The sequence below is a fragment of the Monodon monoceros genome, unplaced genomic scaffold, assembly GCF_005190385.1.
Source record: "Monodon monoceros isolate NGI ecotype Baffin Bay Population unplaced genomic scaffold, NGI_Narwhal_1 Super_Scaffold_21, whole genome shotgun sequence".
Lineage (NCBI taxonomy): Eukaryota > Metazoa > Chordata > Mammalia > Artiodactyla > Monodontidae > Monodon > Monodon monoceros.
In genome coordinates, this window is record NW_021703778.1 from 145,752,196 (window position 1) to 145,770,198 (window position 18,003).

General features: G+C 36.2%; 1 protein-coding gene across 1 annotated transcript in view; it reads left to right on the plus strand.

The window, feature by feature from the left end:
• DNAL1 (dynein axonemal light chain 1) overlaps positions 1-13,442 on the plus strand; it is a 29,594-nt gene extending 16,152 nt beyond the window's left edge. The window contains exons 6-8 of the mRNA XM_029238586.1: positions 8,644-8,770; positions 9,840-9,980; positions 12,841-13,442. Of these exons, the coding sequence (XP_029094419.1) occupies positions 8,644-8,770; positions 9,840-9,980; positions 12,841-12,881 (309 nt within the window). The 3' untranslated portion in view covers positions 12,882-13,442. The remainder of the gene's footprint in view (positions 1-8,643; positions 8,771-9,839; positions 9,981-12,840) is intronic.
• Positions 13,443-18,003: the final 4,561 nt, after the last annotated feature.

An 18,003-nucleotide genomic window follows, 5' to 3' on the forward strand; every position in this document is an offset into this window, starting at 1 on the left:
GGGAGCCAAGAACCAATCCTTATAGGACTTGGTAAGATTTTAGATTGTTTTCCATGTGGCTTGCAAAGCCATTGGAGGTTTTTTGTTTTTTTGTTTTTGTTTTTTTTTGCGGTACACGGGCCTCTCACTGTTGTGGCCTCTCCCGTTGCGGAGCACAGGCTCCGGACGCGCAGGGTCAGCGGCCATGGCTCACGGGCCCAGCCGCTCCGCGGCATGTGGGATCCTCCCGGACCGGGGCACGAACCCGTGTCCCCTGCATCGGCAAGTGGAGTCTCAACCACTGCGCCACCAGGGAAGCCTCATTGGAGGTTTTTGATCAGAGGATTTTATTTAAGTTTTTAGAATAATTTTCAACCATACTTTTTTAATGACAGCATAAGAGTCTATTTTATTGATGTACCATAATTTATTTAAGTAAGTTATTATTCGTTATTTATTTACAGTTTGGAGTTATTATAATCAATGCTGTTATAAATCTCCTTTTAGCTATATTATTGCATACATCTATGAATAATTCCTTGGATAAATTCCTTGAAATGGAATTGCTGGGTCAAAAGTATGAATTTCTTTTAAGGCTTTTGTGACATATTATCAAGTTATCCTTTGGAAAGCTTGTAACAATTTATACTACCATCAGTAATGTATGAGGGTTTTCGTTTCCCTTTACCAACCTTGGGCATTTTTAAATTTTTTTGAAGTTTTTGACAGTGTATTTTATTTGTATATTTATTGGCCATTTGAATTTCCTTGCTAAGTTGAGATGAAACAATATTGTAAAACTAGGCAATTTCAGAAAAGATGAAACAAATTTCTTTTTCTTGTGTACGTTCCCCAAAAGATAATAATTTTTTTTAAGTGCTAATTGTTATCATAAAAACCCTGAAATATTTTGTAACTTGGGTTTCCTGTCCCCTTCCCAAGCCCGTTAATTCTAGCCGTTCTTCATAAGAGTCAATGAGGCTGAAACTGCAGTGCTTCCCAACAATAACCTCCCAAGACCAGACAGGCTAAAATGACCATTCCCCTTCCCCACCCATTACAGAAACAGCCAAAACACGTGAATAGGAGTCAGTGTTCAGAGGTGCAATTTTGGAATTATCTTGAATTATCTGATAATATTCCCACATCTACATGTCTACTTACTGACATAAATTTATAAAATGCTTGGAAATTCTTAGAGATTACATTCTGTAGTTAAATAAAGGGAGTTTTCTCCCCCAAAACAATAACCAGTAGATGAATTATTTGCTTTCTAGCTAGATGTGACGAATAAAATCCTAATGATCTATAAAAAAATTTTTTTTTGATGTTCTAAATGATTGGTAAATGTAACAACATTTTGCCTTCTCTTCATTCTGTTAGCCTTAGATGGTAAAAATGTCAAATATAGGGACATTATTCATAATGGATAAAATATTATAGTACAAAAATTCAGAATTTATTATACTTCATGCTAAACATTACTTTGAATTATCTGTAAAGGAAGAGTTTGCAAATAAATATACCCCTAAATTTTTAGGGCCAATATGATAAATGCTTGATGTTCCCCAGGTATTTACAGAACACCAGATTCTCAACTATTGATATGGTGTACAATTTCTCCCATGAAATGTAATATATACCTAGAAACCACAAAGAAATTGTAAATATAGGATTAAAGGCATATATGGAGATATTATCTAGCTGAACCATCACTTACTTAGATCTCTTTACTTTCTATAGACTGCTATCAATAACCCCCAGCAGTTGGTTTTTTCCCCAGGATGTGTGTGTGTGTGTGTGTGTGTGTGTGTATACATACACCAAAAACATTTAACCAGTCCAAAAGCTTTACTACTTATGCAAAGACTAAAGAAAAATATGTCTGCATAGGGATACAGATGGTGGACTTCAAATAGGGTCACATGCTGAGTTATTCATCTAGACACATCAGCCTCATAGCATGATTTGAATAGCTGCCTCAATAAGTTACAAATATCTACTCTAATATGTGCAACATGTAATGTTAAATTGAGGAAAAGGAGTCTATTTAAAACTACTTAGGAAAACTGACTATTAAGGTACATTATAAGCCTGTTCTTATATGTGATTTGCTGGCCTCTGCTTTCCTTTCGGATCTCATTTCATATTACTCTTCTTCCTAGTTGGTAATCTCCAGCCACTGGCCTTCTTTCTCTTTCTTGAACATGCCAGGTTCATTCCCACCTGAGGACATTTGTACTTGCTGTTTCCTCTGCCTTAAAAAACTCTGTTACCCTGGATTTCCACATTACTGGCTCCTTAACTTTCACACTTCAGTTCAGACGTCACTTCCTCAAAAGACCCAACTATCCTATATCTAAAGCAGTCCTCTAGGCAATAACTCTTATCACCTATAATTTTTTTCCATTTTTCTTATTTGTTTGTTTTCTTTTCCTCTCTCTGTCTCTCCCTCTGTCTCTGTCTCTCTCTGTGTCATACACACACAAATTCTGATAAGCACGTCAGTTCTGTTCATCACCATCTACACTGGTGTTTTATACATGTAGTAGGCACTCTATAAATATTTATTGTGACTTAATAATGCTTTGTAATATTACTAATTAGAAAAACTATTAGGTTAAAATTTTAATTCTAAGAGTAATAGATGTAATTGTATTTAAAAAACAAATCAAGCAATTCATAAATGTATGAAATACACTGTGAAAGTCTTTCCTCTCCCTACCTCCTCAAGTCCATGAGGTAACAGAAATAATATTGGTATACTTTAAATTTTTTTCTGTGCACAAATAAACAGATATCTGTGTGTGTGTTTGTGCATGTGCATGCATGTGAGTGTGTGTGTAATATATATTTGTACTGATAATATACTGGGCATATTTTTCCTGCTTTTTCATTCAATAATATATCAGGAATATCCTTCCATGTAAAAACAGGCAGATTTAATGCATTCTTTTCGATAGCTGTTGTTTTCTACGTTATCAGTGTATGGCAATGTATTTAACTATTCATATATTGCTGAACATTTAGAGTGTTTCCAGATATTTTATTGAAGAAGGGGTGTCTGTCTGTCTGTCTCTCTTTTTTTTGCTATTACAAATCATGCTGTAGTGAACATCTTTTTACATATATCCTTTAGCAGTTATTTGAATCTTTACATGGGCTAGATTCCTAAAAGTAGAAAAGCTGAGGTTATTTTTGTGCATTTAAATTTTTGACAAGTACCTCAGATTGCTCCCACAATGCTTATGCCAGTTTCCACTTCCATCAATGGTATAAGGGTGAGGATTACTCCCTCCACCCTCAACATCCCTGAGTATTATCCATATTTTTAATATTTGCCAATATGATAGGCAAAAAAGGAGTATTACATTGTTTTAATCTGTATTCTTTAGTTAGTTGTGACTTTGAACATCTTTTTATATACTTATTGGTTATGCATGTTTCCTCTTTTGGAAATTGACCTAACATCTTTTACCCATTTTCTACTTTTATCTTTTTCTTATTACTAGGCACTCCTCAATATTCCTAATATTTATCCAGTATTGATAATGTTATTACTATTATTGTTGTTACATTTATGAACTGTGTAGCAGACTCTTTACATGCATTATCTCATTTGAAACTCACAACAAGTAGATAATATCCTCATTTTAAGATAAAAAATCCTCAGTCCTCATTTTAAGGTAAAGAAACTGAGGCTCAGATAGTTATGTAAAATGCCCAGGTATAGTGAACAGGCGCTGTTAAACCCTATTGCTGAGATGAGCAGTCTGTCAATAGCTATCAGTGTCTTCAATGTGTATTTACTTTGTCCCAACTATTCTATATCGAAGAGTTTTTCATACTCACATACATGAACAAAGATGGTGGACCAAGTACATTCATTGAAATATAGCTTGTATAAAAGACTGCAACAATCTAAGTGCCTATCAGTAGTAGACTAGCTAAACAAAATATATCAAAGGGGAAAATGAGGTAGGACTTACCTATATGTGCTGAAATAGAATAATTTGCAAAGTATATTATTAAATGAAAAGAAGCAAAGTGGATATTTCTATGTACATATATGCATAGAATATTTCTGATGATAGCTGTTACCTCTGGGGAAGGGAACGGGCGTGGGTGAGAAAGAGACTTTTCATTATACTTGTTTGCACTATTTGATTTTTGTTATGTTGTTATCTTGTGTGTTACTCTTTTTTAAAAAATATTTTATATTTTTATTTAGGTGATGATTATGTATGTTACTCTTTAAATTAAAAAACAACTAATGATCCCCCCTCAAAATACAAACAAAATATTTGTGCACTTATATTCATAGCAGCATTATGCACTGTAGTCAAAAGATGGAAGCAACCCAAGTGTCCATCTACAAATGAATAGCTAAACAGACAAAAGAAAAGATGATGAAGGAGAGAAAAAGGGCAGGAGGGAAGAGGAAAAGGTGGAGGACTTAGTCAAATCTAGGTAATCTGATTACAAATTCCATACTGCAATTTAATGCAAAGTTTTCAGAATTATTTAATATATTTTCTCTTAGTTTGTCACTTGTCTTTTTACTTTATTCATAGTTGCCGTATGGAGTTTTAAAATTTTTATTTGTCAAATCTTTATAACAACTGTGTTTTGTATCTTATATAGAAGGTCTTCACTTCTAGATTATGAAAAAATCATCTTATATTTTCTTTTAGTACTTCTATTGTTTTTTAAGTATAAATTTAAAAAGTTTATACCTTTAAACCATCTGGAGTTTATTTTTGCAAATTGCATGTGACAGATATCAGACCTTATTTTTTTTCCTCCAAATGGTTAGCCATATATTGAAAAGTCTCATTTTCCTACTGTTTGGAAATGCCACATACTAAATAAACTCTTGTATATGCATGGGTAGGTTCCTGGATGGTCAAGTTTTTTTTTTGCGGTACGCGGGCCTCTCACTGTTGTGGCCTCTCCCGTTGCGGAGCACAGGCTCAGGACGCGCAGGCTCAGCGGACATGGCTCACGGGCCCAGCCGCTCCGCGGCATGAGGGATCCTCCCGGACCGGGGCACGAACCCATGTCCCCTGCATCGGCAGGCAGACCCTCAACCACTGCGCCACCAGGGAAGCCCTCTTTTTTTTTTTTTAAGCCTAATCCTTTTGGCAAGTGTTTATTTATTTTATTTATTTATTTAAAATATTTATTTATTTATTTAGGCTGTGCAGGATCTTTAGTTGTGACATGCAGACTTCTTAGTTGCAGCATGCAGATCTTAGTTGCGGCATGTGGGATCTAGTTCCCTGACCAGGGATCGAACCTGGGCCCCCTGCATTGGGAGCATGGAGTCTTACCCACTGGACCACCAGGGAAGTCCCTCAAGTTTCTTTCTGTTTGTTGTTTTACCTATATATTTCAGTTCCAATATCATGTTGCTTTACTTTTCTTTCACTTTATAATATGTTTTGATATCTATTGAGACAGGTCCTCTCTCTTTGTTCAAAATATTTGTGGCTTTTCTTGGACATTTATTCTTCAAGAGAAACTTGAAAATCAGTCTATCAAGTTTGTAAAAAATAAAATCTCATTGGAAGTCTTAGTAGAGTTGCATTGAATCTATAGATTGACGTGGAGAGAATTGATTTCATTTTAGAAAACCGAACCTCTATACCTATTAAACAGTAACTTCCCATTGTCTCCTCCCACCAGCTCTGGCAACCACCATTCTACTTTCTGTCTCTGTGAATTCGACTACTCTAGATATCTCATATAAGTAGAATCATACAGTATTTGTCTTTTTGTGACTGGCTTAGTTCACTTAGCATAATGTCCTCAAGGTTCATCCATGTTGTAGCATATATCAGAATTTCTTTCCTTTTTAAGGATGAATAATATTCTGTTGTATGAATAGACCATATTTTGTTTATCCATTCATCCATCAACAAACACTTGGGTTGTTTCTTCCTTTTGGCTGTTGTAAATTATGCTGCTATGAACATGGGTATCCAAATATCTCTTTGAAACCCTACTTTCAATTATTTTGGATATATGCCCAGTAGTGGGATTGCTGGTTCATATGTTTTTAATTTTTGGATGAACTGCCAAAATGTTTTCCATAGCATCTACACCATTCTACATTCACACCAACAGTGCACAAGGGTTCCAATTTCTCCATATCCTTGCCAATACTTGTTATTTTCTGTTTATTTGACAGTAGTCATCCTAATAGGTATGAGGTGCTAGCTCATTGTGCCAGCCTCCTTATTTTACAGAGTTAGAAACTAAGAAGAGAAGTGATTTATTCACATGCAGAAGCAGACCAGTTTGCTAAATGCCTGTTCATTCAATGTACAGTTCTCCAAAGGGCTAGTTTATTGAATGACAGATTTCACTGAATTGAGTCACACAGACTTAGCCAGTTTTTATTGATTAACATTCACCAGATTGCTTCACCAGAATTTTGTCTTTATTACCTACTTACAAATATATAGAAAATTGTGTTGCTTGGAATGGTTTCAACACCTTTTAAACTTTTCTTTAAGATTTTATTTAGTATTAATTTTAGTGTAGCTGTTTTATCCCAGCTGTTAGATTTGTCAGTCCATCTTTGTAGAATGTCAGTTTCATATTTTAGACACTGATCACTTCTCAAATGATTAAAACACATAAAAATAGTAATCTAATTGAGTTGGTTAGTGAACTGTTATATTTAGGGAAGTAGGAAAAACAGTGGAATAGATTGAAAATGTACTGAAAGACAAAACTATGCCCTGGACACCCAAAATCTATACAACATTTGTTAGTCAATATACATAAGAAATTCTCATTCTGCAATGAGAATTTATATTCCCAAGTAAAGTCCCCAAATGCACAGAAATTTGGTCATGGCAGAACAGCTGCATCCAATTGGCTGAAAACTAAACTGAAACTCAATTAATGCTTGTAAGGAATGAACAAAGCAAAACAGACATCTTCAGAAGTTATCCTGTCTAAAGTAATTTCTGTCCTATCCTATCTAAAACAAATTGCTATAATTTGTAAGTAGTTAATCAGTTTTTCAGTAAATCAGTAAAAGAGTAAATTCAGCAAATTGGCTGTTTGGAGAATTGATCAAATTGGCTGTGTGAAAACTGACCAAGAGTCCTCATCTGCACGTGTAAAATGACACTAAGTAAGTGGCAGAACCCAGAATTGAGCCTAAACTTTCTAATTAGTATTATTTAGTCACTATTTTTTCTGCTGCCTCACACTTTCAGTGCCAGGATGGACTGATTTAAAAGTTTCTTTTACTTTGAAATTGTTGTTTCTCCTACTTAGAAAGTTGAAACTAAGATGAATTGTGGGCCTTGGGATGACACACAGAACTAACTCAGACCATTCCATTCTCAGCTTTTCCCCTTGGTTCCATCTGTATGGAAAATGCATTAATGATCTTTATCCAGAGTACATTTATTCTCTTTATAGTCTTTAAAGGGACAGTTACCAGGACATAGACCTGGGTCCTACATTCTAACATTACCATGTGGATGTAGGTAAATCCTTTTGGGTTAAGAGGGGTTTGAACATCGAACTGATTCTGCCTAGTCACTTTTTTGTTTTTTAAGGAACAAATAATCACTACATTTTGTCTTTTGTATATGAAAGAAGGAAAAGTTTTTGTGCCACTATTGATTGTATCTAGCATTTAAGAGTCAGTATGACATAATCATTATAGTATAATGAAAAGACTATGGGTTTTAAGTTGAGTTTTATACATCAGAAAAAATAAGGTGAATTGATGCATAGATAGCAGGATGGATAGATGGACCAGATATGTGACAGGAAAAGGATAGTAAAATGTTAATGGTAGAAGCTGGGTAGTAGATATATGGGTATTTACTGTAATATTCTTTCAACTTTTTTATGTTTGAAAGTTTTCATAATAAATATTTTTTAAAAACCCTGAAATTTAGACATAGGTCTACTATTTAATAACATTGTTGGGAATTCCTTGGTGGTCCAGTGGTTAGGACTGTGTGCTTTCACTGCCGTGGGCTTGGGCTCTATCCCATCCTGCAAGCTGCGTGGTGCAGCCAAAAAAAAAAAAAAAAAAAGCATTGTGATCTTAGAAGAAGCCCTTAATCTATCTAGAATAGAAATCAAATAACCTGCTTTGCCTATCTTAATTAAATAAGGATCAAATAATACAATGTATAGGGAAGTGATTTGAAAAGTATATTATTCGATAAAATAGGGCTTCCCTGGTGGCACAGTGGTTGAGAGTCCACCTGCCAATGCAGGGGACACGGGTTCGTGCCCCGGTCTGGGAGGATCCCACATGCCGCGGAGCGGCTGGGCCCGTGAGCCATGGCCGCTGAGCCTGCGCGTCCGGAGCCTGTGCTCTGCAACGGGAGAGGCCACAGCAGTGAGAGGCCCGCGTACTGCAAAAAAAAAAATAGTGCTCTTATTTCCCCTCTTGGTGATTTCAGTAGGTACTCTTAGTTCAGATCAGTTTGAAGACAGGAAGAAAATGTTCTACTTGGCTTTCTTAATGAGAAAAAACTCCCACACAGCCTTCAGCTCTCCTGCCAGTGGACAGGTTGGTCTCAGTTCTCTCTGAAGGCCATTGTCTTTATGTTTATGAGGAGGGGGACAGAAGGAAAAACTTAAAAATAAGTATGTAAATAAAATTGCTTTCTTTTTCAGGAAGCAGTAGGGGACACGTTAGAAGAACTGTGGATCTCCTACAATTTTATTGAGAAGTTGAAAGGGATCCATGTAATGAAGAAATTGAAGATTCTTTACATGTCTAATAACCTGGTGAAAGACTGGGGTAAGTGAGGTTGGCTCTTTGCTAACCTTCTACCTCATGTTTATAGAAAATAGCCCTATAGGGAACAAGATACGAAATGGGGACATTTCTTTCTAAGCACAGAGGGAAATAGCTATAGGAGTTCCTATATTTCATCTAAACACTTGAAATTTACATTTAAATATTTACTTAGAATGATTATAATTGAATAGGTCCTGGTCCTATTAATCATGAAAAAAATTAAACTGTTGTCCAAAGGCCAAAAGGAATCGGTTTAATAATTCTTGGGTGGAAGACTTATTTAACATATATATTGCTTTTCTTTTTTATTGTACATTATCCATTTAGCATTTTAAAGCCCTATTGTGTGCCATGAACTATGCCAGGCTGTTGAGATACACAGTTGAATAGGACATTATCCCTGCCCTCAAGGAGTTCACAGCCTAGTTTTAAAGCCCTGTTGTGTGCCATGAACTATGCCAGGCTGTTGAGATACATAGTTGAATAGGACATTATCCCTGCCCTCAAGGAGTTCACAGCTTAGTTTTAAAGCCCTATTGTGTGCCATGAACTATGCCAGGCTGTTGAGATACATAGTTGAATAGGACATTATCCCTGCCCTCAAGGAGTTCACAGCTTAGTGGGAAAGATTAGTTTATGAGTTAATAATTAGAAAACTGTGTGATAAGTTCTACAATAGAGGCTTGAATGAGTTGCTTTAAGAATTTAGAGATGAGGGAATGGTAGAGACAAAGGCAGTTTAGTTTAGCTGATACTGATGTAGTACAGTATAGAGAAGACCTGTCACTGGAGATTGATTTGTTGATTCTGAACCTCATTTCCTCTTCTTATCCCATCCTTAGATTAGCATAAAGGTAGAAGAGGTATGTCTTGCTTTCCCTCCCTTTCCATAATGTCTTCAGAGAATGACTTCATATGGTATAATGTCCCCTACTTCCTTCAAAATCTTAAACAATGAATTGTTCTGAATAGTCACAAACTGAGGGCTAGTGATACTGGGATTCACCCTTCAAAATCATAAGAGTAAAACTTGCCATTTTAATATGGAATGTATTCTTTGTACTTGTAGGTGAATTTGTGAAGCTGGCAGAACTACCATGCCTAGAAGACCTGGTGTTTGTAGGCAATCCCTTGGAAGAGAAACATTCTGCTGAAGGGAACTGGATTGACGAGGCAACCAAGAGAGTACCCAAACTGAAAAAGCTAGATGGTGAGTGACTCTGGGCCAGCTTGGAAATGTTTTCTGGGTGTAAGAATTGAACTTGTAGCATGGAATCATGAAAAGGAGCAAAACTAAAGAAAATGATAGGTTATCTCTGGTCGCCAAGGCCACTTCTGTCTGTAGGAAATTTTGTGGTCCCAGTTTGGGCCAGAGTGAGATGAAAGACTTCTAGAATATTTAGACTGGTATAAGATCATCACTAAACCAAAAGCTTGTAAGAAAGCTGGGTTTATTCTCAAGTCCCAAATGTACTATTTTGCAAAATAATTAGACATAAATAGTAAGGAGTTGCTTTTTCACAATTGGATCAAAATTGTAATGTTCTCTCTCCCTCTCCCCCCTAATTTTAGTTTCTCAATACCTAAGATAGGTGAAAATGTCAGGAGAGATCCCTGACTGACTGGGTTCAAGTCCCAGTTCTAGCTTTTTTGTCATCGGGCTGGTTAATTCATCTCACCAAACTTTGTTCTTTTGTCATCTGAAAACCAGAAATAATAAAAGAGTCACAGACCTCCCTGGGTCTTTACTCCTTCCAGTGGTCCTATGAGGAAGCCAGGCCATTTTTACCTTAAACCTACAGAATGTTATATATCAATCATATCTCAATAAAGTTGGGGGGAAAAGATAATGAACATATATATCACCCCCAAAAAATTTCCTTTTGCCTCTTTGTAATCCCTCCCTCCTGCTGCTCACCACCATCCCTCCCAAGGCAGTCACTGATCCGCTTTCTGCCCCTATAGATTAGTTTGTATTTCATAGAGTTTTATATAAATGGAATCATGCAGAATGTTCCCTTTTTTCCCTCTGGCTACATACCTAGCAGTAAAATAACAAAGACACTAGACTGCCTCTTGTGGGAGGTACAGGAATAAACAGGAAGAGGCAAATAGGTTTCTTAGATACTGGTGATGTTCTGTTTCCTAAATTGGGTGATGGGTATACAATAATTGGTTTTGTTACTCTTTATTTATATTGTATCTATATGAATGAATATTTCATAAGTTAAAATAAAATAGAACAAAAGAGAGGGTACATTAGAGCCTTGGACTTCAGCCTTTTTATGTTCAACTTTGACCTCTAGAAACCATTTGAAATCATTTGTCTTCCTTTCTCATTGTGCACAGGAAGTGAACCCTTCCATTAAGAATGGAAAAGAATCCCTTATATAGACCCTGAATAGACCAAGCCACATTATATACAGCCTTTTGGACCAAATATTGACTTCAGGCCAATCTGAACAGCCCCTAGAAAAACCAGCTGGTCTATCCTAAACCAGTGAGATGGACCAGAACACAGGTGGCCACAGCTGCTAGCTTGCCTCTTTTTGCTCCTCTTCAGTTGCTTGTAAGAAAAACTGAGGGGTGTTAAAGAGCTAAAATGAAAAAGACAGACAATACCAAATGTTAGTGGAACATGGAGCAACTAGAACTCTCACACCCTGCTGGATAGTAATGTAACTTGGTATAACTTTGGAAAACTGGCATTATCTACATACATATCCCACATGACCCAGCAACTTTTCTCCTAGCTGTATACCCAGAAGAAAAGAGCATGGATGTTTACCAAAAGATCTGTATGACAATGCTCATTGCACCACTATTTTAATAGCTATAAATTGGAAACAACCCAAATGCCCAACAACAATAGAATAGATAAGTAAATTATGACATATTCGTACAATGGAATATTCAACAGCAATGAGAATGAATGAACTATAGCTTCACACAATATACATGAATCATATAAACATAATGTTGAGCAAAAGAAGCCAGACACAGAGCGCACGCTACATCATTCTATTCATATCAGTTTTAAAATTAGGCAAAATAATCCATGGTGTTAGACATTAGGATAGAATATACCTTTTGTTGGGGGACAGTGACTGGAAGGGGACCTGAGGAAGTTTTGGGGGTTCTGATAATGTTCTCTTCCTAATCTGGGTGCTGGTTACCAGATGTGTTCACTTTGTATACATTTATCAATCTGTACACTTATAATTTGTGTACTTTGTATGTATATTTCAATAAAACATTCACTACCCCCCACAAACAGATGCTGTGGGGAGTACAGAGGGGTAAGACTCTGCTCGTTGCCATAAAGAAGAATCACACAGGAAGAGGCACTGGAGATGGCTCTTAATTAAGGGTAGGGCCTAGATGGAAGGGGTGTTACGGGGGGCATTCCAAAATGGAGGAACTTTGTTAGCCAGGAGTCCAGAAGTAGTAGTCTGCAAGATGAGTTTGGGAGACAATGAGTTGATCAGTTCATCTGGAGTGGAGGGTGACTGGCTGAAGAGTTAAAACTGAACAGTTGGCTAGGGTCAGACTGTGGACATGCTTCAAATGCCAGAGCTCAGAAATGGCTGGCTCTTGGGCCAGTGAGAGCCTGCAGATGTATTTTATTTTCTGTGCCTTGGTTCTTTTTATTTTTTCCCAATTTATCCCCAATGTTTAGTATTTGGGGGAGTAACATAAAAATTCAGATTCTGGCAATACTGGGATTGTGTATTTTATTGTGAAAAATGAATATTTCTTTGTGTTTAACATACAAAGTTTTTAGTGTGTATAGGGCCTTATTTTTCTGCCTGGTACCTGTAGGCATTTTTATTTGTAACTCTGTATTTGGGGACCTGAATATTTATAATTACTTACATTAATCCATTTGGGAATTCTCCTGAGAGGCTTTTTGGATAATTAGAAATTTAAAAGATTATTTTATGATATTATTTTTATTATGGCACACTTCTCAGCATCTCAGAACTCCTCAGGTTAACAGAAAAATATTTTCAGTTAGAATTTAACAATCTCTTGAGAATGACCAGTAATAATTTTCTTTTTCATTTTAGGTACCCCAGTAATTAAAGAGGATGAGGAAGAAGATAACTAACACCACATTTTCCACTTTGTGTAACTTATTTAAATGTCATAAGAACAATAGATAAGTTTTGTATAGTTGTCTATTTTAAAGATTCTGTGTGGGGCAAATGGTTCTTAAGATAAAACAGATCTTTCATTCCTTTTTTTCTCATAACCTATTCAGTGTTTCTCCCCCAAAATGGTAACACCAACTTTATATATTCTAGTGCTCTTTTTAGAAGCTATAAATTTTCAATTTTTGTCTTCAGTCCCAGTTATGTACTGCGTGGCCCCATCTACTGAAACCTTTATAGACCAGTCATTTTTAACAACAAAGGAACAAATGTGATTCTTTATTCAGTTTGTTCAGTTTTTTCATTTTTGTTTCTGTTTTTTTTTTTAGGCCAGGCATTTAAATATATACACTTAACTTTTGAATCTGTAGGCCATCTTTCTTGAAGGTCCATCTCTTTATGACTCAGAAGCACAAATGTGTCATGCCTTTGGTTTGGGAAGAGCTCCTCTTAGAAATATAGCAGCAGTCCTAGAATCAAGACTCCAAAGTCCAGTTTGAAAAACTATGGTGAAAAAAGGAAAAATTAGTACCTTGGAGGCCTTATAGCCCATGTTATATTTACTTATTTGTTGTTCCAAAATTGTGTGCATTGTCAACTGGAATTTATGTTGTGTTTACCTGCATGTCCACTCAAGTCCTGCAAACAGTCAGCCAGTCATTCCGTGATCCAGGTCAGTGGTTAAAATGACTGTTATAATCACTCCTTTGACCAATACTTTGGCCTTATTACACATATGGACCTGATCTTAGGCATACTTTTTGGTTATAGTTCCTTATATTGGGTTGGCCAAAAGGTTTGTTCGGTTTTTTTCCGTAAGATGGCTCTAGTAGCACTTAGTTGTCTTTAACTTCATTTGAAACAATTTTGTTAGATTGTATTGTGACAGCTGTCATATCATCATGCATTAAAAAACTTATCAAAATTGGTGAATTTTTGTGTAGCCATTTTAATATTGAAGATGGAAGAAAAAAAGCCACAGTTTTGGCATATTATGCTTTATTATTTCAAGAAAGGTAAAAACGCAACTGAAAAGCAAAAAAAGATTTCTGCAGCCTATGGAGATGGTGCTGTGGCTGATCGAACATGTCAAAAGTGGTTTGTGAAGTTTCGTGCTGGAGATTTCTCGCTGGAAGATGCTCCACAGTCGGGTAGATCAGTTGAAGTTGATAGCCATCAAATCAAGACATTAATTGAGAACAATCAATGTTATACCACGTGGGAGATAGCCAACATACTCAAAATATCCAAAGCAAGAGTTGAAAATCACTTGCTCCAGCTTGGTTATGTGAATCGCTTTGATGTTTGGGTTCCACATAAATTAAGCGAAAAAAACCTTCTAGACTGTATTTCTGCATGCAATTCTCTACTTAAACGTAACAAAAACGTTCCGTTTTTAAAACAAATTGTGGCGGGCAATGAAAAGTGGATACTGCACAATAATATGGAATGGAAGAGATGGTGGGGCAAGTGAAATGAACCACCACCAACCACACCAAAGGCCGGTCTTCATCCAGAGAAGGTGATGTTCTGTATATGGTGGGATTGGAAGGGAGTCCTCTATTATGAGCTCCTTCTGGAAAACCAAACGATTAATTCCAACAGTACTGCTCCCAGTTAGACCAACTGAAAGCAGCACTCGTCGAAAAGCGTCCAGAATTAGTCAACAGAAAACACATAATCCTCCATCAGGATAACGCAAGACTGCATGTTTCTTTGATGACCAGGCAAAAACTGTTATAGCTTGGCTGGGAAATTCTGATTCATCCACTGTATTCACCAGACATTGCACCTTCAGATTTCCATTTATTTCGGTCTTTACAAAATTCTCTCAATGGAAAAAATTTCAATTCCCTGGAAGACTGTAAAAGGCACCTGGAACAGTTCTTTGCTCAAAAAGATAAAAAGTTTTAGGAAGATGGAATTATGAAGTTGCCTGAAAAATGGCAGAAGGTAGTGGAACAAAAGGGTGGATACGCTGTTCAATAAAGTTCTTGATTAAAATGAAAAATGTGTCTTTTATTTTTACTTAAAAACCAAAGGAACTTTTTGGCCAACCCAATATGTTAGATAAGTAAATATATATAAGCAGTAGTTATATTTGAATTCCTAGCCTAAATGTTGGCCATTCATATTTTCTAAAATTTGCCCTAATAACTTTGGTCTGTTGACCCTCATGTTGAGAGAAGTGATTGTTGTAAGGGTGTAGAACTTGCAAGACTGGATTTGGTACCTTTCAATAAGTGAAATTTAGTATTTCAAAATATATTTTTTCAAAAAGTTTAAGTTAAACAGCTCTTAAAATGAATTATGTATATGTTTGTGGATGGAAAAGAGATGTTTCATTATGGAATCCCAGGCAAACGGCATTATTTTTGAGGATTGCTTCTTCCATGAAGCATAGCAGGTGATTTAACCTCAGAATTGCAAAGCAATAGTTGGATACAGAGCTTGGAATTTTTCATATAAGAAAAAGTTGTTTTTGGAAAATGCAAGATACGGTAGTCAGTAACCAGATGAAGTCCATAGTAGGCTGTGACTGAGTCACTGATAGATTGCAAAAAAGATGTCAGAGGCCCTCTGCCATATTGTGCCTAAAGTCCCTCAACCAGAAACTATTGGCTCCTATTTCCCCATTTACTTGTGTAAAACTAGTCAAAGAGGGAAGAGTCATTTTTAAAAAGTGATTGCATAAGTAGTCCTGGCTTTCTGAAGTTTTCAGCTGTCATTTAAGTAGGAATTACATGATTTCTCTGAGTCACTCTGATCAAAAGGGACCACTGCTTTGACAATCAATTCTAAATAAAGGTCCAATACTATTTTTAGCTTCCTTTTGCTCTTCCTTACAGTCTGATAAGAAGAAATCTTTACTCTGACTGGCTTATACATTCAAAGCCTTTGACTATTTCTTTTGTGAACCATAGGCAATGAGAATTTACCTTGGTGATGTTTAAGAAGACGATCTTCTTTTCTTGTACTCTGCACTTCATCTAGTAGGTAAGCTTAAAGCCCTATTGCTAGGTATGGATGTATTTTCTAAAAGTTATGCTGGAAGTGAATATAGTAGGGAATGAATGAATGACTTCATACTGAATTTATTTATAAAATGACTTACAGTGTTGGTGTTTGGTTTTTCTGAATTCTTAATATAGAAACTAATTTTCTCTGTTTCTCCTTGTTTCTTAATGTCTTTTAATCACTGGTAGTTCTCAGAGAAGTGTAAGGTGCTTTTCTGTGTCCATTTCACACAAAATTCATAATTCAGTTCCACTCAACAAATATCGAATGACTTCTGTGCCTGCTTTTCTTGGAATTAAAGCCAGAATCCATGTTATTAGAAAATGGAAGATAAGGTATATGAAGAAGTTCAGAATATTCTCTCAAATCATTCCTTAAATCATCCTTTACTGCTGCAAATTTAGCTGATGTTAAATGCTTTTGGTTTATGCTTCTTGGATTAGATATTTGACCTACTTGGAAGAGATTCTCTCTGTGCTCCTTGTTTAAAGCATTATGCCGTTTTAGTGGATCATTCGATTTCTTCTGTTCTTATAATGATGGAATCAGTACAGTATTTTAATTTTTCACAGGAAATTTTATTTTCGTCTACCAAGGAACTCAGCTTTCCTATTTTCCCTAACATTAAGTTTATGGCTGTATTACCTAGTCAGGTCTTGAAAGGTTTTTGTGTTCTCTGTAAATAGGCGTTTGTTCCTTTAAACCAGAGTTTCTCAACCTTGGCACTATTAATATTTTAGGCTGGATAATGTTGTGGGGAGGGGGGCTGTCCTCTGTAATATAGGATGTTTAGCAGCATCTCTGGCTTTACACATTAGATGCCAGTAGAACCCTCTCCCAAGTTGTGACAATCAGAAGTGTCTTCAGACATTGCCATCTATCCTCTGGGGCAGAAGGGTGAGAACAAATTCGCCCCTGGTTAAGAACCAGTGCTTTGTAGCAACATTCCTTTTTCCAAGGTCCATTTATTTTCACTCTGTAGCCATATGCTACCTGAGTTGTTATTTGAGAGAAGGTGATGTATTTAATAATCGTGGATGGAAGGAAATGGTCACTGGTGTTTTCCTTTGTCATGCTCATTTTAATAATTTTCACATAACATTAGAAACTCAGGGCTGGAAGGTTCAACTTGTTTTTTAGCAGGGCCTCAGCTTTTATTGTTTAGCATTCTTATCTTAGGACAGTAATTATTAACCTACCTCTCTCCTACTATCAACAAAATCCAACTTTATGATAGATTTTGCTTTGTCTCTAAAGTTTAACATTTTAAGTGTACTTTAGAAAATGGATCATCCTTCTTAGGTGTTCATTCTTTAAGTATTCATTCATTGTCCAATAATGCACAAATTTTGTAGACTGTAGCAGTCCTCAAATACAGAAAAATATTGTATAAAATTTGGTAATCATATATGAAAGTAGCTGGTGTAGACACTGATTCTGCATGTGGACCGAAGACTATCTGGTCATGATAACTGGCCAGTAACTTGGTATGGTTACTGGATCTATTCCACAAATAGAGGTGGTATAAGACACATAAATGTGGGTCCTGTATAGAAAGAAATTTTGACTTGAATAGATGCTTCTTCTGATACCTCTTACCAGTGGTCTGAAGTGGAATAAAGAGGAGTACGAAATGAATCTTAACTGTTAACTTATTCTCAGAGTTGGTGATGTGTAAGTAGAGTCGAAGGTGGTTATCTATGTGACCCAGAATCTTCCAGCTGGATTTTTCTTAGGACTAAATGGAAAAAAGTATAGGGCCTAGAGAGGTTGGATTAAATCATTAACTTTAAAAGACTGGGGGGGAAGTGTCAAAGCATCAGTCATGAGTAGTCTGATTCTCTAACTGCAGTCTGACTGTCTGCTCACAAAGACCTTACATTGTTAAGTATTGGTAAAGGAGGAAGAAATAACTGCTAAACTGAAAGTTACCCTTTACCAGAAATTAATTTCTTTGGCACACATTTTCTTTATTTGGGCTGCTTAACGTGCCTGTAAATAATATAAAACAAGATTCAGTGTAGCAGAGTTGGTGCTTCTGACATAGCTCACTTGACCATA